Source organism: Eulemur rufifrons, chromosome 24 (genome assembly GCF_041146395.1).
Source record: "Eulemur rufifrons isolate Redbay chromosome 24, OSU_ERuf_1, whole genome shotgun sequence".
NCBI lineage: Eukaryota > Metazoa > Chordata > Mammalia > Primates > Lemuridae > Eulemur > Eulemur rufifrons.
In genome coordinates this window covers 11,907,055-11,926,704 of record NC_091006.1, presented here as the reverse complement: position 1 = coordinate 11,926,704, position 19,650 = coordinate 11,907,055, and the positions used below count along the sequence as shown (strand labels likewise).

Sequence of the window (19,650 nt, the reverse complement as noted above, 5' to 3'; positions counted from 1 at the left end):
ATCACACCAAGTGCAATAGGCCTGTCACAGAAGGACAGACACGGTATGATTCCCTCTCACATGGAGGTCCCCGGAGTGGTCAGATTCACAGAGACAGAGAGTAGCATGGTGGTTGCCAGGGGCTGGCGGAGGAGAGAATGGAGACTTAGTGTTAAATGGGCATAGAATTTCTGTTTGGGATCATGAGAAAGTTCTGGAAATGAATAGTTCTGGAAATGGACACTGGAGTAGGCCTCTCTGAGGAGGTGCCCTTCCAGCAGAGACTGAGGGAAGTGTTCTTGTGGGGCCCAGAGAAAGACCCATTTTGTAGATGGGGAAGCTGAGGTGCAGAGAGGCAAAGTCGCTTCCCTGGGCTTCTGGAGCAAGCAAGTAGCAGGGCAGGATTTGGCCCAAGGCCTTGGACGCTCTGAGTCCCAGAGGTGCAGGGACCTGGAGGAAAAAAAAAAGGATAGTTCTGGAAATGCCCAACAATGAGACTTAATGCCACTGAACTGTACACTCAAAAATGGCTAAAATGGTAAATTCACATTATGCATATTTTACAGCAATTTTTAAAAAATAACTTTTTAAAATTTACTGGCCAAGAGGTAACCATGAGCGGCTCTCTCATTTCCGGATGGCTCAGCTGTGGGCAAGGGGACCCACAGACACCCCCTGCGCTGCTGCTGGGAGCTGGGAGCAGGTCTCTAAGTCGGGCCCTAACTGTAGCAGCTGAGCTCAGTTTTGCCCTCGGCAGGGGACTGGGGTCTCCGGCTGCCCCAAGGTCTGCTTGGAAAGGCCTGGCTCTGGCCTGGCCCCCAGGAAGCAGGGTGCGCACACGTGGAGGACGCCGGCTCGCTCCCAGAGGCTTGCAGCCCTGCCGGCCACTTACTGCATCTTTCGGGCCTCACTTTCCTCATCTGCAAGATGGGGCTATGGGTTCCCACACAGAGCTGGTCAAGGACCCAATAAGTAACCCACGTGGTCACATGTTCAAACACGTTAGTCACCGCCGTTCCTTTGCTCCAGCCGCGTGCAGTCAACCTTCCAGAACTCAGGCCCAGAGCTTGTAGCAAGCATGGGCACACCTTTGTGCTTAGCCACGAGGGGTCTTTCGGGAGAGTGTCAGGAGTTTGTGACCCAAGGATGTTAAGAACTGCCATTTCCCTACAGAGCTTTATTTCACACGCGATGGTCTCGAGCTGGGAAGGGGAATGGCCCATCTGTCTTAGACTCCGTGTATCAGCTTCCCACCCACAAACACGCCCAGGGGCCTGCAGAGGAACCGGGCGCATCACCCAGGTCCAGGCGCCGTCACCACCCACCTGGACTTGGTGCCGTGCTCGGTTTCCGCCCTCGTCCCCTTGTCTGTTCCCTCGCGGCCGCAAGAGGGCGCCGGTGAACCTAAGTCGGCTCACAACCCTCGGCGGCTCCGGCCTCAGTTAAGAGCGAAGTCCCCGCGGAGCACAAGGTCTTCACGAATAGGCTCCCTTTGTTCCCGCTCTGCCCTCACCTCCGGACCCCTCCCCACCTCTCACTGGGCCCACGTTGGCCTTTCGCTGTTCCTCAACACTCCCCGCGGAGCTCCTGCCTCAGGGCCTTTGCACTGGCCGTTCCCTCTTCCTGGGATGCTCTTCCCCCAGAGATCCCCTGTGGCTCCCTCCCTCAGTTCGTGCGTGTCTGTGCTCAAATGTTACCTTCTCAGCGAAGCCTTCCCTTCCCACCTGACCCTGAGGGCCTCAGTGTGCCGCTGGGCAGGTTATTCACCGCACACTAAAACCCAGCTCAGGCTCCGCTTCTCCAAACTCTGGGTCCGGGAGAGAGCGGCGCCATTCCACACTTGGGGACTAGCAGCTGCCTTATCCACGCCCTGACTGTCATGGATTGTGTCCCCCTCAAAAGACACGCTGATGTCCTAACCCCTAGCACCTGTGACTGTGACCTTATTTGGAAACAGGGTCTCTGCGGATGTGACCACGTTAGAGCAAGGTCACACCGGCGTGGAGCGGGCTGTGATCCGATACGGCTGGAGTTCTTACAAGAGACACACAGGCAAAGTGGCCGGGGTGGAGAGAGGCAGCCACAAGCCAAGGTACACTTGGGGCCACCAGAAACTGGGAGAGGCAAGGGAGGACCCTCACCCAGTGTGGCCCCACTGCCACCTTGTTTCCAGACTGCAGGCCTCTGGGACGGGGAGAGAGCAAATGTCTGTTGTTTTGAGCCCCCCCTTACCTTGTCCCAGCAGCCCTAGGAACCTGACGCAGCCCCGGCCCACGGACTGCGACCACCACCCCTACAACACCCAAAAAAGCAATGGTGCCAAGGGGGCAGGAGTACAGTTTTAAAAAAAGGATCGGTTTTTAATTTACAAGAGTTCTAAATGTACAGAATTCTTCTTTAAAAAAACTGTTATACACAATAAATACAGTACAAAAAAATTTATCTTACAGTACTAGTTTTGTCTCCGAGATTTCAAAATGTGGCCGGGCGGCTGGAGGCGGGAGGAACAGGGAAGACTGGCTGGGACGTGGTGGGGAGGAAGGCCCCGGTTTCTTGTTTTGCTCAGATTTCAAAGTCGAGGGGACAGGAGCGTTTGAAATCTCTCTCTCTCACTCACGAGTGCGCACACAGAGACATGGGCCACGCGGCTGGAGGCGCGGGCAAGGACGTGACACAGGTGCCCGGGGGCACAGCTCCGAGAGGCTGGCTCCCCCCGCCCGTCTCTGGTTTGGTTTTATAGCCTGTGGGGCAGTGGGGAGAGGCCGGGCTGTATGGAGGGACCTCCCAGCTCCCAGTGCCCTGCACACACGATCCGTGAAGCCACACAGACAAGACCAGTACCTGGAGCAGTGAGACCAACCAGGTGCCCCCATCCCTGGCAAAGACACGCGTGTCCCCGGGACAGAGGGGCGGAGTGTGCCTGGAAGTGGGAGAAACAGGAACCGACACACCGGATTGCCCCTCGTTTGGCAGGGGGGACGTTTTACATTATAGCCCCCTCCCCTAAATCCAAGCCACCACCCCCACCCAACAACCCAGCTGAAGCAGGAGGCGGGGAAGGAGGCCTTTGTGACTCAAATAACTTAGGCAAGAAAAACTGTCAGGGGATCCCCGGCTCATGTCCCCAGGAGGCTGAGGTCACACGCCCAGCTGCCCCTGGCGTCGGCGCGGAGGCGGAGCGAGGGACAGGGGAGGGAAGACCAGCCGGGTGTTATCTGTTCAACGTCCTGGCGCCGAGGCCACCGTTGTGGCTGGAGGGCGGGTAGGCCTCGGGCCTGTGCAGGGGCGACGGGGAGGCGGGCGTGACGGCCGCCGGGGCACCGTGGGGGTAGGGGGCTGCGGGTGTCCGGCTGGGGGCCTGCTGGAGGTTCAGGATGCTGTCGATGGCGCTCTGGAGGTGTTCCGTGAGCGTGTCGTCCTGGGGGCTGTCGCTGGAGAAGCTGGCCTGGTCCACGTCGGGGGACTCGGACTTGCGCCGCTTGGCCGGGGGCAGCGGGGGCGCCTCCCAGCCGGGGTCCCCGCTGCCCGCGCCCTGCCCGGCGCTGGCCGTGGGCTCCGGCGGGGCGCCCTTCAGCATACGCTGGTACAGCTCGTCCTCCACCGCGGCCAGCTCGCGGATGAGCCCGCTGGTGGCCTCGTCCACTTTGGTGGGCAGCGGCGCCGGGCTGCCACCCCGGGCTCTGCCGCTCCCCGCGCCCTCCGCGGCCCCGGCGCCCAGGGCCTCCACGTTCTCGCGGTACGTCTTGCGCAGGGGCAGGCGGGGACAGTGGGGGGCCGCGGCCAGCGGCTTGCGGTCGGAGGGGACAGGCGGTGGGTGGTCCACGGTGCCATTCATCTGGGCCGCGGGTGGGGGCGGCGGCGGGGGCCGGGGCGGGGGCTCTGCCGCCTTGAGCGCGGCGGGGGGCGGTGGCGGCGGGTGGTGCACAGGGTCCAGGGCCGTGTTGTGCACGACCTTGCTGAGCCCGGCTTCCTGCTTGATCTTGAGCTTGAGGCCAATGCGGCTCCGGGCCTCGTAGGTCTTGATGGGCGGGCGGTTGCGGGAGGGCATGGGCCCGTCCTCGTCGGCGTCCAGGGACGAGGAGGCAGAGGAGGAGGACGAGGACGACAGGGAGGACGACGCCCGGGCCCAGGTGACCGAGGGGGAGCCGCCCGCCCCGCCGTGCCGGATCACGAGCTTGGTGGGCAGGTGCGGCGGGGGCGGGGCAGAGGCCCCGGGCACGGAGGATGGCGGCGGGCCGTGGCCTGGGAGCCGGTGACCCTCGGAAGAGGCGGCCACAGGGAGGCTGAGAGAGCGTGAGGAAGACACGTACTCATCTGCAGAACGGGACACAGAAAACCCAGGGTCAGGAGCGGGATGAGGGTGCCGGGAGCACCTACCGTTGGCCAGGACCCGCGCTGAGCTCTCCACCCCCCAGATCCTCGGGACTCGCCGCCCTTGCCAGCGATCCCCCCATCCTCCCAACTCGAAAACCGTTTGGTCTGACACGGTGGCCACTAGCCACGAGGGGCTCATTTAGGGTTAAACGAATTAAAGAACATAAAACAAAAAGTTCCATTCCTCAGTCATGCCGGCCACATTCTAGATGCTCAGTGGCCACGCTGGCCGCTAGCTCCTGAACTGAGCAGCACAGACAGGGAACATTTCAGCACCTAGAAAGTTCTCTCGGATAGCGTGCTCTCTATATAGTTAAACAAAAAAAAAAAAAAAAAAAAAAATTGGGGGGCGGTATCTCATTTGATCGCAAAACCCGGTGTGAAATGACATGAGGTTATTTATGGTCTTGATTTATCCCAGTTAGTCGGGACACCTGTTCCACTGCAGAAATATTTATAATGTGATCCCAGAGTGCTTCCCACGCCCACCGGGGGTTAATCAGAAGACACTTGTCTAGGCAGCTCATCACCTTTCCAAAAGCAAAAAAAAAAAAAAAAAAAAAAATCCAGAACATACAGGGCCCCAGGGTTTTAGGTAAGGAGGTAAAGGATTATAACCGGTATCACAACCTCCACTTTAAAGATGAGGACACGGAGGCACAGAGAGGTTAAGTAACTTGCCCAAGGCCATACAGCCAGTAAGTGGCAGAGCCAGGATTGGGACCAGAGGGTCAGACTCCAGAGTTGTGCCCCTAACCAGCAAGCTGTCCTGCCTCTCCCACCCTGAGATTTAAGAATCGCCCCCGCCCCCACTTCACCACGCCACCCCTTCGCACCAATTTCTCCTTTAAGCACCAATGACTACGTTAAATAAAAAAATTAAGGTCCGGAGCTCCAGGGGAAACAGAATGAAGGTACAGGTCTGAGGGCGGAGCGCAGGGGCCATTTACTTCTCAAGGGAAGCGCTGGATTGGCTGGATTGGCTGGAATCGAATGCGGGCTAAGGGGTGTTCTGAAGACCAGCAGCTGAGACTGCTCGGGAGCAAAATTTAAGGAAGCGCCCCTCTCCTGTTTTTCTATGCCCCTGGGGGTGGCAGAATGTTCCCCCCCCCAGGATGGAGGGGACGTAAGGGGCGGAGGAAGACGAAAGCACCTCTGTTCTGGGGTGCGAGGTCGGGTGAGATGCGGCACCGCAGGAAGGTGGGGCTCAGGCGCCGCCTGGTGGCGGGGTAAGGTAAGACCGCGCACCCACTCCTGGCCGCAACCGAATTCTGCTGCCGGGTGCGGTGGGGACACCTCTCCCTCCCCTCCCCTCTCACCGGGCTTCTCCTTGGCCAGCTGTTTATCCAAGGCAAGGGTGGTCTTCTCCTCCTGAATGAACATTCGGTCGATCATTACCATCTCCGCTGAGGGGCTCACCCTCTGGGGGGTGCGGGGGAGAAGAGAAATGGGCAAGTGAACAAGGAGCGGGAAGGGGACGCCAGCGACCCGGGCAGGGGGGGATGCGAGCAGCTTTCAAACGGTCCCTGGGATCTGACCGCCTGCCTCCCCTCTCCCAACCACCCTCCTGAGGCTAAGAGGAGCAGGCAGGGGAAAGGGCAGGGTCCCAGCAGGGGAGGAAGGCGACCCTGAGCCTACCCGGGACTCCTCCAGGAGCAAGAGACGGTATTTATTGAGCATGGCCTGGGTGCGTTTCAGCAGCTGCGTGGAGACCGTCTCAAACTCCTCATCCACTGCGAGGAAGAGGAGAGAGAGGGGCGGAGATGCTGGGGTGCTCGCGCACGCATGCGCGCACGCGCCTGTCTCCACCCTTGCAGCGCCCCGCCCCAAACACCTCGGCAGCGTCCTGGGGAGGCCTCACCTTTGTGGTAGTCGTTGGGGGAGGGGAGGGCACCCTGGTAGACGTGGTAGGGCAGGAGGCGATGCAGGGCGTCCTCGAAGGAGGGGAAGGCTGTCTTGTAGTCGGGGTGCAGGACTGAGCCCTGATGTTTGTGCAAATGCTCCAGGAAACTAGGGGTGGGGTGGGGAGAGACCACACACACACAGCCGGGGGTGAGGGCCAGGAAAATCCCAGTGTCCTGGACCCTCAGCCCCAGGCCACAGCTGAATAGGACAGCAGAGGGAAAAGGAATACTTGGGAGGCTCGCATGTGGCTCACTGAATCCCTGGCCACAACCAAAGGAAGCAGATGCTGTCATTACCCCCATTTCACAGAAGAGGAAACTGAGGTCCAGAGAGGTGAAGTGAAGTCACTCGTCCCCAAAGCACAGAAGAGAGGAAGAGATAGAGCTGGGAGCCAGAGGCCAGAGCCTGTGCCATTCCCTGTGCCTGCCCCTGCCTGGCCTGGGAGCAGCTTCCCGGGGAGAGGCTGGTTTGGCTGGTTGGTGAGACCTGTCCTCTCTCTGGCCTGCTTTTGTACCCCATGGCCCTGTCACAGCCCACTGTGTCTCTCTATTGTGTGACTGTCTCTCCCACCAAATAAGCCCGATTCCACCCTCTGCTAAAGACCAGCAGCCCCTACGCGCTGTGGGAAATTCACAGTCATGGTGGAGGGAGGGAGACCGCACAGCTACCCAGGGTTGGAGCTGGGGTCGGCACTCAGACCTGCCAGGCCCGCTTCAGAAGGGTGGTCCCCGCGCCCCCCACAAAGGCGCAGGCTGGGGTGAATGGGGGTGCAGCGACTCACTTGGCTTCCTTGCTGGGCTGGAGCGTGGGGGGTTTCTTCAAGCTGCTCAGCTTGCTGTCATACTGGGGGGAGAGAGGCAGGTGAGCGGCATTGCAACACGGACGCCTTCCCCCGGCGCCCTGACCCTCTCTCTCCCTCCAGCCTGGGACAAAAACGTCTCACCCGGGTGGGGGCCTAGCCCCAGCTGCGGGATCCCATGCCCATGAAACTAAACCTGCAGGGGAGGAGAGGGTGACAGGCAGGCGCAGCCCTGGGCGCCCGCCACCTGGGTCCCCTCCGTTCCCTTGCCAGGGGCTGCTCTCTGTGCGTCTCACGCTCCGTGTCAGGTGGCCTGTCTCTTCCGGCGCCCGCAGCTCTGATCTGCGTGGTTTCTCTCCTCTCCGTGCCCTGGGTTCACCTCATTTTGCCCCAAAGATCTTCACGACTCCCCCTCTTGTCTGTGGTGCCCCCTCTTGGCCTGGGCACAGCTGCTCTCTGAGTCTCTCCCAACTTCTTGGGTCCTGCGCCCTCTGACCTTCTGCCCTTTACTTGTCTTCCCATCCCCCGCGTCCCACAGGCGGCCTCTGCCTCAGTCTCCCTGCTGCTCGCCCTCCATTCTCGGTGTGGCCTCCCTGTCTCTCATCCTACTGTCCCGTCCGGTACCCACCTCTCCTGTCCTGAGCGATCATCTTGTAGCCTCGACCCTGTCCCCTCCTCCTGTCTCGGTGACCAACTCTCACGCTGCCACCCAGCAGTCTGGGTGCCGGTCTGTCCCTGTCCACCATCCCAGTGCCTCTGCCATCTCGATCCACGTCCCTGTCTGACTATTCTGGGGTCTCAGCTGCCTCTGTGTGATGTTTCTATTTCATCTCCTCCCTGTTCTTCTTGGTGTCTCTCTGCCCTGCCGCCCCGGGTCCCCAGTTCCCTGACGATATCCGGGTCCTGCCCTAACCCCTGCTCTGAGGCCTCTTACCTGCAGCCCGGAGGACTTCCCTGGCCCGGACGAAGCGGCCTTGGCCATACTCAGGGTTGGGAGGTTGCTGGCAAAAGCTTTGTTCTCGGCAGGAAGCAGAGGAGGGAGGCCTGGGGGTGTGAGTGCGGGGGTGGGCGGACAGGGCCCAGGGTCACTGGCACGAAGGCCCTTCCTCAAACGTGAGCCCCGATCCTGCGCCCTCCACTCTCCTCCTGCCCTTTGGCCCCCTCAGAGCTGGGGAGGCAGCCCTGCCTTCTGCACCTTCCCTCAGTCCCCTGAGGTCCGGGTGACGCCCCAGCTCGCGTGACCCATAGCTCTGCCCCAGCCCATCCTCCCTGCTACCAGCCCCCGGCCCACCCACCTTTCCCCTACCTGTGGTGGCCATGGGTGCTGGGGCAGGGACATGGCCGGGGGCGGCAGGGGTCCCGGACGGGGCCTGCCCGCTGACCAGCACAGAGGCAGCGGGGCTGGCGAGGGGCCCCAGGCTGGCGGAGGTCTGCGGGGTGGCGGGGGCTCCCCCGGCCTTGTTCTGGAGAATGATTCCGGACGGCACCTGGGGAGGGGACAGGTGGTTGAGGGGTGGGGGGCACAGGCTAGGGGGTGGGGGCGGCCAGGTGTGCCAGGGCTGGGGATGAACAGACAGCCACGAAGCAGGAGGGACTCCGATCTGGCTGAGCGGGCGGAGGGCGGGGGCAGTCGGTGGCTCCTGCCTCCGTTACCTGGTGAAATCTCTCGAGAAGAGCCTTCGGCTGGGGCAGCGCTGGGAAGGGGGTGGTCACCATCTGGAAGGTCCGAGGAGGCGGTGGGGGGGGCGCTGCGGGCTCGGGGACCAGGTGGAGGGTCGGCGGTGGGGTGGGGGACTTGTGGGGCCCTTGGCCGGGTGGGAACTGGAGCTGGAAGTCGGACGGCGTAGGGGCTGGCAACCTGGTGGACGTCTCGGAGGAGGAGGCCACAGCAGAGGCGGTGGAGGCCGGAGGGAGGTGGGAGGCTGGGGGCAGTGGCCCCTCAGGCGGCTGGGATGGGGGGCGCAGGGGGGGCTGGGGCGGGCCTGGCACAGTGGGGGCCGGGGTGCTGGTGGGTGGGGGCCCGCCCAGCTGGTTCTGGATGACAAAGATGCCAGGCAGAGTAGGGGGCGCCTGGGGCGGGGGGCAAGGGTGCAGGGCCGGCTCTGAGGGTGGGCGGGACACGCTCTGGGGCTGGGAGGGCGGGCGAGAGTGGGGCCGGGAGGGGGGGCGGGAAGGGGGCCGGGCGGGGTGTGGGGAGGGCAGGTGGGGGCTGTCTCCCAGAGGGGCCTGGTGAGGTAGTGATGGGGACGAGGGGGGGCCTGGGCCCTTCAGTGGAGCTGCTGCCGGGATCTGGGCAGGGGAGGGAGGCAGAGGGGAGGGGGAGGGGGTCAGAACCAACCTTGGCTCCCACTGCCCCAAGACACTGGGGACCCAGCCACCCCCTCCAGAAACACCCTTCTCAGCCCAGCCCCGTCCTGAGGAAGGACCTCACCACAGCCACCCGCCCCCCACCCGCTGCCACCCCCGTTTCCCCAAGTCCCAACCTAATCCCCACAACCCAGTCCCCACACCCCGTCTCCTCCACACTCCTCTGGCCTCAGATGTCCCCCCACCCCCGCCCAGTTCCCCAGAGAGGGCGAGCCCTGCAGGGTGGGGGTGGAGCAGCAGAGGAAGCAGCAGCAGCGGCAGGGGCACCACGACAGCTGCCAGCATGAAGGCAGGAGGCCGGGGGCAGCGACACAGCAGCAGGGGAGGAGGGGCGGGCGGGCCAGCGTCCCAGCTGCCGGCTCCGCCTGCCCGTCCAGCTAAGTCAAGGCAAAGACACCAGCACAGGTGCCCGCGGCTGTGTGCAGGGGCACAGGGGCTGCCAAGGAGGACAGCGACCGAGGGGGAAGGGCCAGGCCTGGGTTCACAACCACGTGGGGGGCCTCTGGGTGCCGGCACACAAGGCCTGGGCCCCCTTCTAAGTGTCCAGGGTGCCTGCCTCCGTGTGCCTGTGTGGCCGTGGCTGCGGGCCTGGCTGGTACGGCGTGTGTGCGTGCACGCCGGCCACGCTCCGGTGAAGTCCGTCTGCAAGCACACGCGACCCGGGTGCTAGTTCTGTAACACGCACACAGCCACCTCCCTAAAAGGCACTCAGATGGGGCGCCTGGACCCTCTGGACGCTCCTCCCCAAGACTCCTAACCACGGCAGCCACTGTGTAGCCAGTGAGCGCCAGCTGTGTACCCAACACTGGGCTGGCACCTCGACGCTTGCTGCCACAGAATCTGCATCCTAGTCACAGCTCATGCTGATCCGGTGCACACGGCCGGCCACACGCAGCAGCCCACGTGATCTGTCCACAGCCCCAAGAGCAGTGATCACATCGCACCCATTTCACACATGAGAAACTGAGGCCAACGAGCCAAAATGACTCCAGACTCTCCCGACAGGGAGAAGTAGAGCTGGGACTGAAGCCCCAAGTGTGTGCGCATCGCCTTAACACCGCTCAGGTGACTTCTGAGCTGTTTCTCGAAGCTGACAGAGGAGGACCCAGGTGATGTGCACAAGGGCACCCAACACAGCCACACTCCAAAGCTCGGCCTCTTTGCATGATTTCTGAATTATCACTAGCTTTGGCCTCCAAGTCCTGGCACCCTCCCAGCATCCCTTACAAGCTTGGCCCTGAATAACTTCTGGCAATTAAAACAAAACAAAAACAAGAAAAACCCCAATCCATCCATCCATCCACCTATCCTGACATCCCCTAAGGTTTACCACCTCCAAGGAGAAGTCAGAGGGGTGGCCCTTGGCTCTTGTGCACAGCTGGTGGGACTGTCCCCTGGACAACACCTCGGGAAGGCAGCTTGGTCTGGGGACTTTGAAAGGGTTACAACCTTTGACCCAATAATTCCCCCTCCAGGAATGTGTGATAAAGGATATTCAGGTTGGCCCTGTGAGGTGGCTCACGCCGGTAAGCCCAGTGCTTTGGGCGGCCAAGGCGGGAGGATCGCCTGAGGCCAGGCGTTTGAGACCAGCCTGGGCAAAGTAGAGAGACTCTGTCTCCACCAAAAAAAAAAATAATAATAATAAATAAGCCAGGCGTGGTGGCACATGCCTGCACTCCCAGCTACTCAGGAGGCTGAGGCAGGAGGATCGCTTGAGCCCAGGAGTTCAAGGTTCCACTAAGCTATGACCTGGCCACTGTACTCCAGCTTGGGCAATGGAGTGAGACTCTGTCTCTAAGAAAAAAAAAAAAAAAAGATAATGTCTTTGTTCTCAAGGGCTGAAATATTATACCAAAACATTAAGGGGTAAAAAGACATAATGTCTGCAACTTACTCTCAAATGATTGAGAAAAAAACACGTGCATATTGAGAGAGCTGAGGATAAAGCTAATGTGTAGCAAAAGGTTTACAGTGGGTAAACTGGGCGTGAGGCCAGCCTCACACACCCCGAGATGGCCCCCAGCAATGCCACCTCTTCGTATTCAGTCCTGTCCCCTCCCACATCATTCCAGGGCTGTTCTCTGTGGCCAACAGAATTCAGCAGAAATGATCACTTCCAATATTAGGTTATTGAGTCTGCGGCTCCCGTCCTGAGCACCCTCAGTCTCTTTCCCTGGGTCATTCGCTTTGCGGTGTGCTATGGGCCGCCCTTTGGAGAGGCCGCGGAGGGAGGAACTAAGGCCTCCTGCCACAAGCCACGGAAGTGTGCGTGGGAGCAGGTCCTCCAGCCTCATCGAGCCTTCAGATGGCTGCAGCCCTGGCTGACATCCTGACTGTAACGGCGTGGGAGACCCTGAGCCGCCCAGCTAAGCCGCGGCCAGAGTCCTGACCCTTGGAAACCGTGAGATACACTAATGCTTGTCGTTTTAAGCTGCTAAGTTTTGGGGGTAATTTATTACCTACCAACAGAAAACTAACACATCTGGTTAAAGAGTAAAGCGCTCCCATGAGTTCTTTTTTTTTTTTTTTTTTTTTTTGAGACAGAGTCTCACTCTGTTGCCCAGGCTAGAGTGAGTGCCGTGGCGTTAGCCTAGCTCACAGCAACCTCAAACTCCTGAGCTCAAGCGATCCTCCTGTCTCAGCCTCCCGAGTAGCTGGGACTACAGGCATGCACCACCATGCCCGGCTAATTTTTTCTATATATATTTTTAGCTGTCCATATAATTTCTTTCTATTTTTTTAGTAGAGATGGGGTCTCGCTCTTGCTCAGGCTGGTCTCGAACTCCTGAGCTCAAACGATCCGCCCACCTCGGCCTCCCAGAGTGCTGGGATTACAGGCGTGAGCCACCGCGCCCGGCCCCCATGAGTTCTTTGTACTGGTCTTGAAACTTTTTTATATGTTTGAAATCATTTAAAAATAAAAAGTTTAAAAATATCAAAAAATAAAAATATAATTTTTTTTATCTCATTCTCATTAAAAATGCAGACACATACACACATTCCATAAACTAAGTCACAAGCCAAGTGACACGCAGAGAGATATATCTGCAACTCAGCACAGACAAAGCTCATCTCTCTCATATGTAAAGAACCCTTAGAAATTACTAAGAATTACAACTGGTGAGAAAAGGAGGGCGAAGGATCGGACAGTGCACAGAAAAGGAACCACCAAAGGCTTACGTATTTCAAGAGATGTTCGACCTCACTTGTAATAAGAGAAATGCACATTAAAAGCACCCTAGGGTACCAATTTCCTCCCATAACATGAGGAATAAGCCATATCCAGTAAAGACACTCACATACATTCCCTTAAGGGTCTACACTGGTATAATTTGCTGCAACTCCAGAGAAATGCGATTTAGCCATAGCTATCCAAATTACAAACGCACCCTTGCTTTGATCCAACAAACAGGCTTTCTGAGAAGAGACCAAATACACCTGCACGTGTGAGAAACGGCAGGTGAATGAGTTGCTTCCCGCAGCTGTGTGTGGAAAGCCAAAGCCTGGACATGGAGGACGCTGGTCCTTTTAGACGGGAGTCTGCCCGCCTCCTTGTTTGCTGGCAAATTAATAAACTTCTCTTTCCTTGTCCTCAAAACAAACAAAAAGCCATGGACACGGCTTGATGTGCATCAATACGGCATTAAAGGCATCACGGTCCCTCTGCACAGAGGAACACTTCGAGACTGTTACAGAGACACAGGGAAGGTTCCTCTCAATTGCTGCCAAAGCCAGTGTACGACGTCCTATCGTCCGGGCATGTGCCGATGAGCACAGGCTGTACATGCACACAGAACCGGAAGTGTGTACACAGTAAGTTCCTGTCGCTACCGGAAAGGAGATGCAGCAACGAGGTGGCAGGGGGCCAGGATGTAGGATGGGGTGGGACACCGTCCGCTATACTTTGAAAAATACTTTTTGATGATTGAACCATGTGAATAAAATCCCTAATTTAAAACATTTTAAATGGATGGAGGGAAAAAGGCTAAAAGAAAACACCATACCAAGATATTGCTAATTGCTTTCCACACAGTGCTATTACAGGGGATTAATTTTTCTTGTTTGTTCTTTTCTATATTTTCCAAATTCTCTAAATGAGCATGAAATTATTTTTATAATCTTTTTTTTTAAAAAAAAAACTACCACATGAGTGAATGGATTGTTTACCAAGAGATTTTTTTTTTAAGAGATAGGATCTCACTATGTTGTCCAGCCTGGTCTCAAACTCCTGGGTCCAAGTAATCTTCCTGCCTCAGCCTCCCAAACAGCCACAGCACCCAGCTACCAGGACATTTCAATTGCCCTATGTGCAGACGGCAAGCTGCCCAACTTCATGCACAATTAGAGAAAAGCACAGGGGGTGTGTCACTTTCCAGCCTGGGAAAGAGCAAGCTGGTGTCGGTGAAGACACGGGAAGAAGCCCTTCATTGGCACAAATTTTGAGGAGCCACTGGTTAGTGTTTTGCATAAAATGTTTGGAAAGTGCTTACCCTCTAGATGTTAACCCTCTGGATCCGGCAATTCTATTTCTAGAAAGCTACCCTACAAAAACTTTGACGTGTGTGCAAAGCTTGGTGCGAGAATATTTGTATGGGTGTTGTTTGTTAACAGTGACAAAGAAGCCACTTTAAGTATTCATGAAATGGGGACTGAATAAATACATCATGGTGTGTCCATGTTATGAAACACAATAAATACATCAAAAGAAAGAGGCAAACCTACAGCCCACAAGCTAAGAATAGTTTGTACATCTTTAAATGGTTCAAGAAAAAAACTGCAAGGAGAATAACATTTTGTGGCTCACGAAAATTATATGAAATCCAAATTTCAATGTCCATAAATAAAGTTTTATTGGAACATTCCCATGCTCATTCATTTACCTATGGTCTATAGCTGCTTTTGTGCTATGATGACAGAGCCCGTATGGCCAGCAAAGCCTAAAGTGTTTACTATTGGCTCTTTATAGAAAGTTGGCCTGTTTGAGACCAGCCAGAGCAAGAGAGAGACCCTGTCTCTACAAAAAATAGAAAAATTAGCCAGGTGTTGTGGCTGGCACCTGTAGTCCCAGCTACTCGGGAGGCTGAGGCAAGAGTTTCAGATTGCAGTAAGCTATGATGACACCACTGTACTCTAGCCAAGGTGACAGAGTGAGACGTCTCAAAAAAAAAAAAAACAAAAAACTTTGGAAAAATTAATAAATAAAATTTCAATAAAAAATACATAAAAAGAAAGTCTGCCTGGCTTCTTTCCCTCTGTAGCTCTTTCAACACGCCCAACCGTGTTCTAACCTATTTTAATATCAATATACATATATTAATTGACTTAACCCTTCCCACTCTATAAAGTAGCTGCTGTTACTATCACAGGTAAGGAAACTGAGGCACAGAAGGGTAAGCAACTCGCCTAAGGTCCCAGAGCCTGTATGTGGCAGAGCCGAGATTCCAGTGTCCCCGTCTCTAACTCCCACACAACGATCCTCCCAGACGGTGGTTTGCAAACTGCACACCGTGCCCGTTAGCTCAAGTCCTTTCATGGGGCTGTGACCAGCATTTCAAGAGAATGGAGGAAACAGAATAGAAAATGCCAGCGTGCATCACACATAGGAATGATAGGTATTACTTCAAGAAACACAGAGGCTATCAAATCTACTGCACCCAGATTTCAGAGTTCAGAGTGCACAGTTCATGGCCGGGCGCGGTGGTTCACGCCTGTAATCCTAGCACTCTGGGAGGCCGAGGCAGGAGGATCGCTCGAGGTCAGGAATTCAGACCAGCCTGAGCAAGAGTAAGACCCCGTGTCTACTAAAAATAGAAAGAGGCCGGGCGCGGTGGCTCACGCCTGTAATCCCAGCACTCTGGGAGGCCGAGGTGGGCGGATCGTTTTGAGCTCAGGAGTTCGAGACCAGCCTGAGCAAGAGCGAGACCCCATCTCTACTAAAAATAGAAAGAAATTATATGGACAGCTAAAAATATATATAGAAAAAAAAAAATTAGCCGGGCATGGTGGTGCATGCCTGTAGTCCCAGCTACTCGGGAGGCTGAGGCAGTAGGATCGCTTAAGCCCAGGAGTTTGAGGTTGCTGTGAGCTAGGCTGACGCCAAGGCACTCATTCTAGCCCGGGCAACAAAGCAAGACTCGGTCTCAAAAAAAAAAAAAAAAAAAAAAAATAGAAAGAAATTAGCTGGACAACTAAAAATATATAGAAAAAATTAGCCGGGCATGGTGGCGCATGCCTGTAGTCCCAGCTACTCGGGAGGCTGAGGCAGGAGGATCGCTTGAGCCCAGGAGTTTGAGGTTGCTGTGAGCTAGGCTGACGCCACGGCACTCACTCTAGCCCAAGCAACAGAGCGAGACTCTGTCTCAAAAAAAAAAAAAAAAAAGCGTCCACAAGTTCAGACAATAAGGGATTGCTACCTATGGGCAGAATAGTGGTTCTCAACCTGGGTGATTCTGTGCCCACAGGGGACACACGGCTGACCACCCAGCCACATATCCACCCATCCAGCCACTTGCTCAGCCCACAGACGTGCACGCCTTCGGTCACGCCAGGCACTGCTGGGGGTACAGCCGCTGCAGAGGGAAGGCCCGCCCTGAGCCTCGCCTGCGCTGGCCCGCGTGTGACTACGAATCGCGTGCACACCTGCCCGGCACAGTGACCTTCCTTCTTGAAGGTCACCCGTTCCTGTCACTGCCGATGGTAAGTGTCTGCTCACTGGGCAATGGCTCTGTGCAGGGCCACCGAGTGAGGTCAGTGGCCTTACTCTCATTTTACAGGTAAGGAAACCACGCCTCGGAGAGCTGGAGTACGCAGGGCTGGCGTTCTCAAGACCTCGGCTATCTCCAGCAGCAAACTCCCAGGGTTTGAATCCAGGCCCTACCGCTCGGCAGCTGGGGGGCCCTGGGCAAGCTGATCAGACAAGCATTCTCTGAGCCCGTGTCCTCAGCTGCAGAGTGAGGCTGACACTACTGCGTCCCTGATGGAGGCGCTTGGAGGTTTAAATGAGAGAAGGCTTGTTAAGTGCTTAGAATAGCACTTAGAAATAACAGAAACGTCACCATTCATCAGGTTATTACCATAACCCCCTCTCTCATGCCTCCGGTCCGTAAGCAAGTGCCAAACTGTCCCCTGCAGCCTTTGACTTCTGTCGTCACTGCTACCACCCTGGTCTTTGAGCCACTCCTTATCTTGTCCCTAGAGGTCTACAGCAGCCACCTCACAGACTTCTACTCTTGCCCCCCCACCAAACCATTTTCCAATGACAACCAGAGGGAGCACTGAAAATCATGTCATCAGACCATGCCACGTTCTGGCTGGAAACTGTCTGCTGGTTTCCAGGTGTGAACTCCTCACAGGGCCCCCAGGGTACTGCTGATGTCTCCAGCCCTGTCTCTTTCCTCTCCTCTCCAGCCTCCTTTCCGTCCTTGAACATCCCAAGCTCATCCCTTCCTCAGGGCCTTTGCACATGCTGTGTGTGCCCTCAGCCTGCCCTCGGAAGGTTCCTGCCCTGCCCTGCTTTCTCCAAGGCTGTTCTCTCCTCTCCTTCAGGCCTCAGCTTAAATGCTCCCACCTCACGGAGGCCTTTCTGCCCACACCCCCTCAAAGTCGGCACCCTCTGCTGTACTTCCTGCCACGGTCAATGCTTCCATCTGTCGCACTGTTGGCCTGCAGGTGAATCATGTCTCCTCCCCGTGACTTCACTGCCGTGTACTCAACACAGAGCCAGCACACGGTGGGCGCCTGTGTGATGGCTGAGTTCACTCCTCGATTCATTTATTCAATAAATGTCCACTGGGTGCCCACCAGGTGCTGGGCACTCTCTGGCCACTGGGGATACAGCAGGGACAGAACAGACGACTCCCTGTCCCCATGGAGCTCACACTATAGTGGGGAGAGCAAGACCTGGCACATAGTAGGTGCTCAGCCATATCTATTCAATGTACAACATCGAAATGGCAGGAACACAAATGTACTTGCGCCCAGCTCTAATCACAGCACTTGGGGGAGAGGCTGGAACCATCCCCGCATGACAGCTGAGGACAGGAGGCTCGGAGAGAGGAAGTCACTGGCTGGGGGCACCCAGGCCTGAGTCTGGCTCATCCCAGAAACAGTCTCTCAGAGGCCGGGGGAGGGGGGGGCGGGTTCCTGTCCCTCAAGTCCCCTTATTCCTGCCTGTCTTTCCCCCCCCATGTCCCTCTGGATGACAATTCTGGACTGGCCCCATACTTTACCCCATAACAACAATAGCTAAAAATAGTAATAATAGCAAACATTTCTCCAGTGCTTACTTCGTGGCTAAGCATATATTCACTCGTTCCTCCACCTAAGCCGTACCCCACACCCGCAGAACATCTGTTTGTTGATGGAATGAAGAAACTGGTTGCTCAAGGTTATGTGGTAAGTGGCAGAGCCTGAAAGTGAAATCACGGCTGTTCAAGGCCAAAGCCCATCCTGGCCCTTGTGGATGTTACTCTCTCTCCTCTTTCGACCTATCCATGGGTCCTTTTTGAACAGTACTGCACAACATCCACTGCTCCAGAGTAAAAGGGTAGCCCTCCCTAACTTCCCATGTGCTTATGATTTATATGAGACAAAAGGCTGGTTCTCCTAATATGCAAAGAGTTTCTACAAATCAACAAGAAAATGACCAGGAACCCAAATTTTAAAATGACAAAAGGTATGAACAGACAATCTAACAGAAAAGAAAGTACAAATGGCTCTTAGTCTATAAAAACCTGTCCAACCTCATTCACAATAAAAAAAAATGCAAATTAAAACAAAACAAGACACTATTTTTCACCTATCCAGATTGGCCAAGTTCAAACACTAGCAAGGGTATGGAAAAACAGGCACAAATCATATATTGCTAATAAAGGTTCATACTCCACAGAGAGCAATTTGGAAATACCTGTCAAAAATACAAATGCACATGCCTGGCTGGGCATGGTGGCTCATGCCTGTAATCCTAGTACACTGGGAGGCTGAGGCAGGAGGATCACTTGAGCTCAGGAGTTCGAGACCAGCCTCAGCAAGAGCAAGACCCCATCTCTACTAAAAAATAGAAAAACAAAAAATTAGCCGGGCATGCTGGCACTCGCCCAGCCACTGGGGAGGCTGAGGCAGGAGGATTGCTTGAGCCCAGGAGTTGAGGTTGCTGTGAGCTAGGCTGATGCCACGGCACTCTATTCAGGGCAACATGTAAGACTCTGTCTCAGAAAAAAAAAAAAAAAAGAACTTATCCTAAAAAATGCCATACGTAAAAAGTCATTCCTTGCAGCTTTGTTTACAATAGCTAAAGACTGGAAGTGCCCTAAAAGCCCAGCGACAGGGACCGGCCAAATAACAGTACACCCGTCAGCAGAATAACATGCAGTCGTGGAAAAGAATGAAGAACGGTCGCCAAGATCAATTTTTTGACAAAAGCAGGATGCAAAACTGCAGGCAGAGAATGCTACCATTTTTGTAGAAATGGAAGGAAAATAGCCCGTATGTGATTTTGTTTGCCTGCACACAGAAAGGGAATGGCAGAAACCACTCTGGGGGTCTCGGGAGGCCAAGGTTCAGGAGAAGTGGGCTTTTCACTACATACTTTTTTGTATCTTTTGAAATGTGAACCATCTGAATGTATTACTTACTCAGATGTGAAAATTATAATTTTAGGAAACAATCAATTTCCTGCTGTGTCCTGTATCCCTGCCTAGAGTGTGGGCTCCCCCAGGGCTGGCCCTGGTCTCAAGTGACACTCAGGGAACATCTAGGGGGGGCCAAGGGAGAACGCCATGTTCCAAGTCAGCAAGACACGGGTGCAGGCAGGGCAGAGAGCGAGGAGGAGGAGGAGAGCGGGCGGGAGGGCGCGGCTGGGTCTGAGCTGAGGACAGCGGCTGAGCTGAGGACAGGTTCATCTACCTGGGGGGCTGGAGCCGGGGAAGCCTGGCTGTCGGGGGCCTGAGGGCCCGGGCCAGCTCCTTTGGCGACGGGGGTGGCCGGGGCTGGGTCTTGGGCGGGAGGCGGGGCGCTGACTATGACCGAGGCGGGCACGGAGAGGTGGGGGCCCTCTGCAGAGAGGGGCTGCTGGCTCCTCTCCTGCAACAGGCAGCCCGCACACGGTCAGAAGGCCACCCCACAGGCCCTCAGCCTCCCCACCCGAGACCCCCTCCCCCACTGTCGCCAGTGGAAGGTGCGCCGGGGGCTGGGCGCAACCTGGCAGCGCATCACACCCTGAGCTGCAT

General features: G+C 56.2%; 1 protein-coding gene across 2 annotated transcripts in view; it reads right to left on the bottom strand.

Moving 5' to 3' along the window:
• Positions 1 to 2,313: 2,313 nt before the first annotated feature.
• The window catches only part of BICRA (BRD4 interacting chromatin remodeling complex associated protein), an 81,172-nt gene continuing 63,835 nt past the window's right edge, over positions 2,314 to 19,650 (bottom strand). Inside the window, exons 7-15 of one of the 2 annotated variants that reach the window (XM_069457389.1) lie at positions 19,328 to 19,504; positions 8,711 to 9,346; positions 8,364 to 8,544; positions 7,992 to 8,101; positions 7,040 to 7,101; positions 6,215 to 6,363; positions 5,992 to 6,086; positions 5,673 to 5,775; positions 2,314 to 4,293 (exon numbers count right to left, since the gene is read on the bottom strand). In XM_069457389.1, the coding sequence (XP_069313490.1) occupies positions 3,191 to 4,293; positions 5,673 to 5,775; positions 5,992 to 6,086; positions 6,215 to 6,363; positions 7,040 to 7,101; positions 7,992 to 8,101; positions 8,364 to 8,544; positions 8,711 to 9,346; positions 19,328 to 19,504 (2,616 nt within the window). In that variant the 3' untranslated portion in view covers positions 2,314 to 3,190. The remainder of the gene's footprint in view (positions 4,294 to 5,672; positions 5,776 to 5,991; positions 6,087 to 6,214; positions 6,364 to 7,039; positions 7,102 to 7,991; positions 8,102 to 8,363; positions 8,545 to 8,710; positions 9,347 to 19,327; positions 19,505 to 19,650) is intronic. The other variant, XM_069457390.1, reaches the window with a different exon arrangement.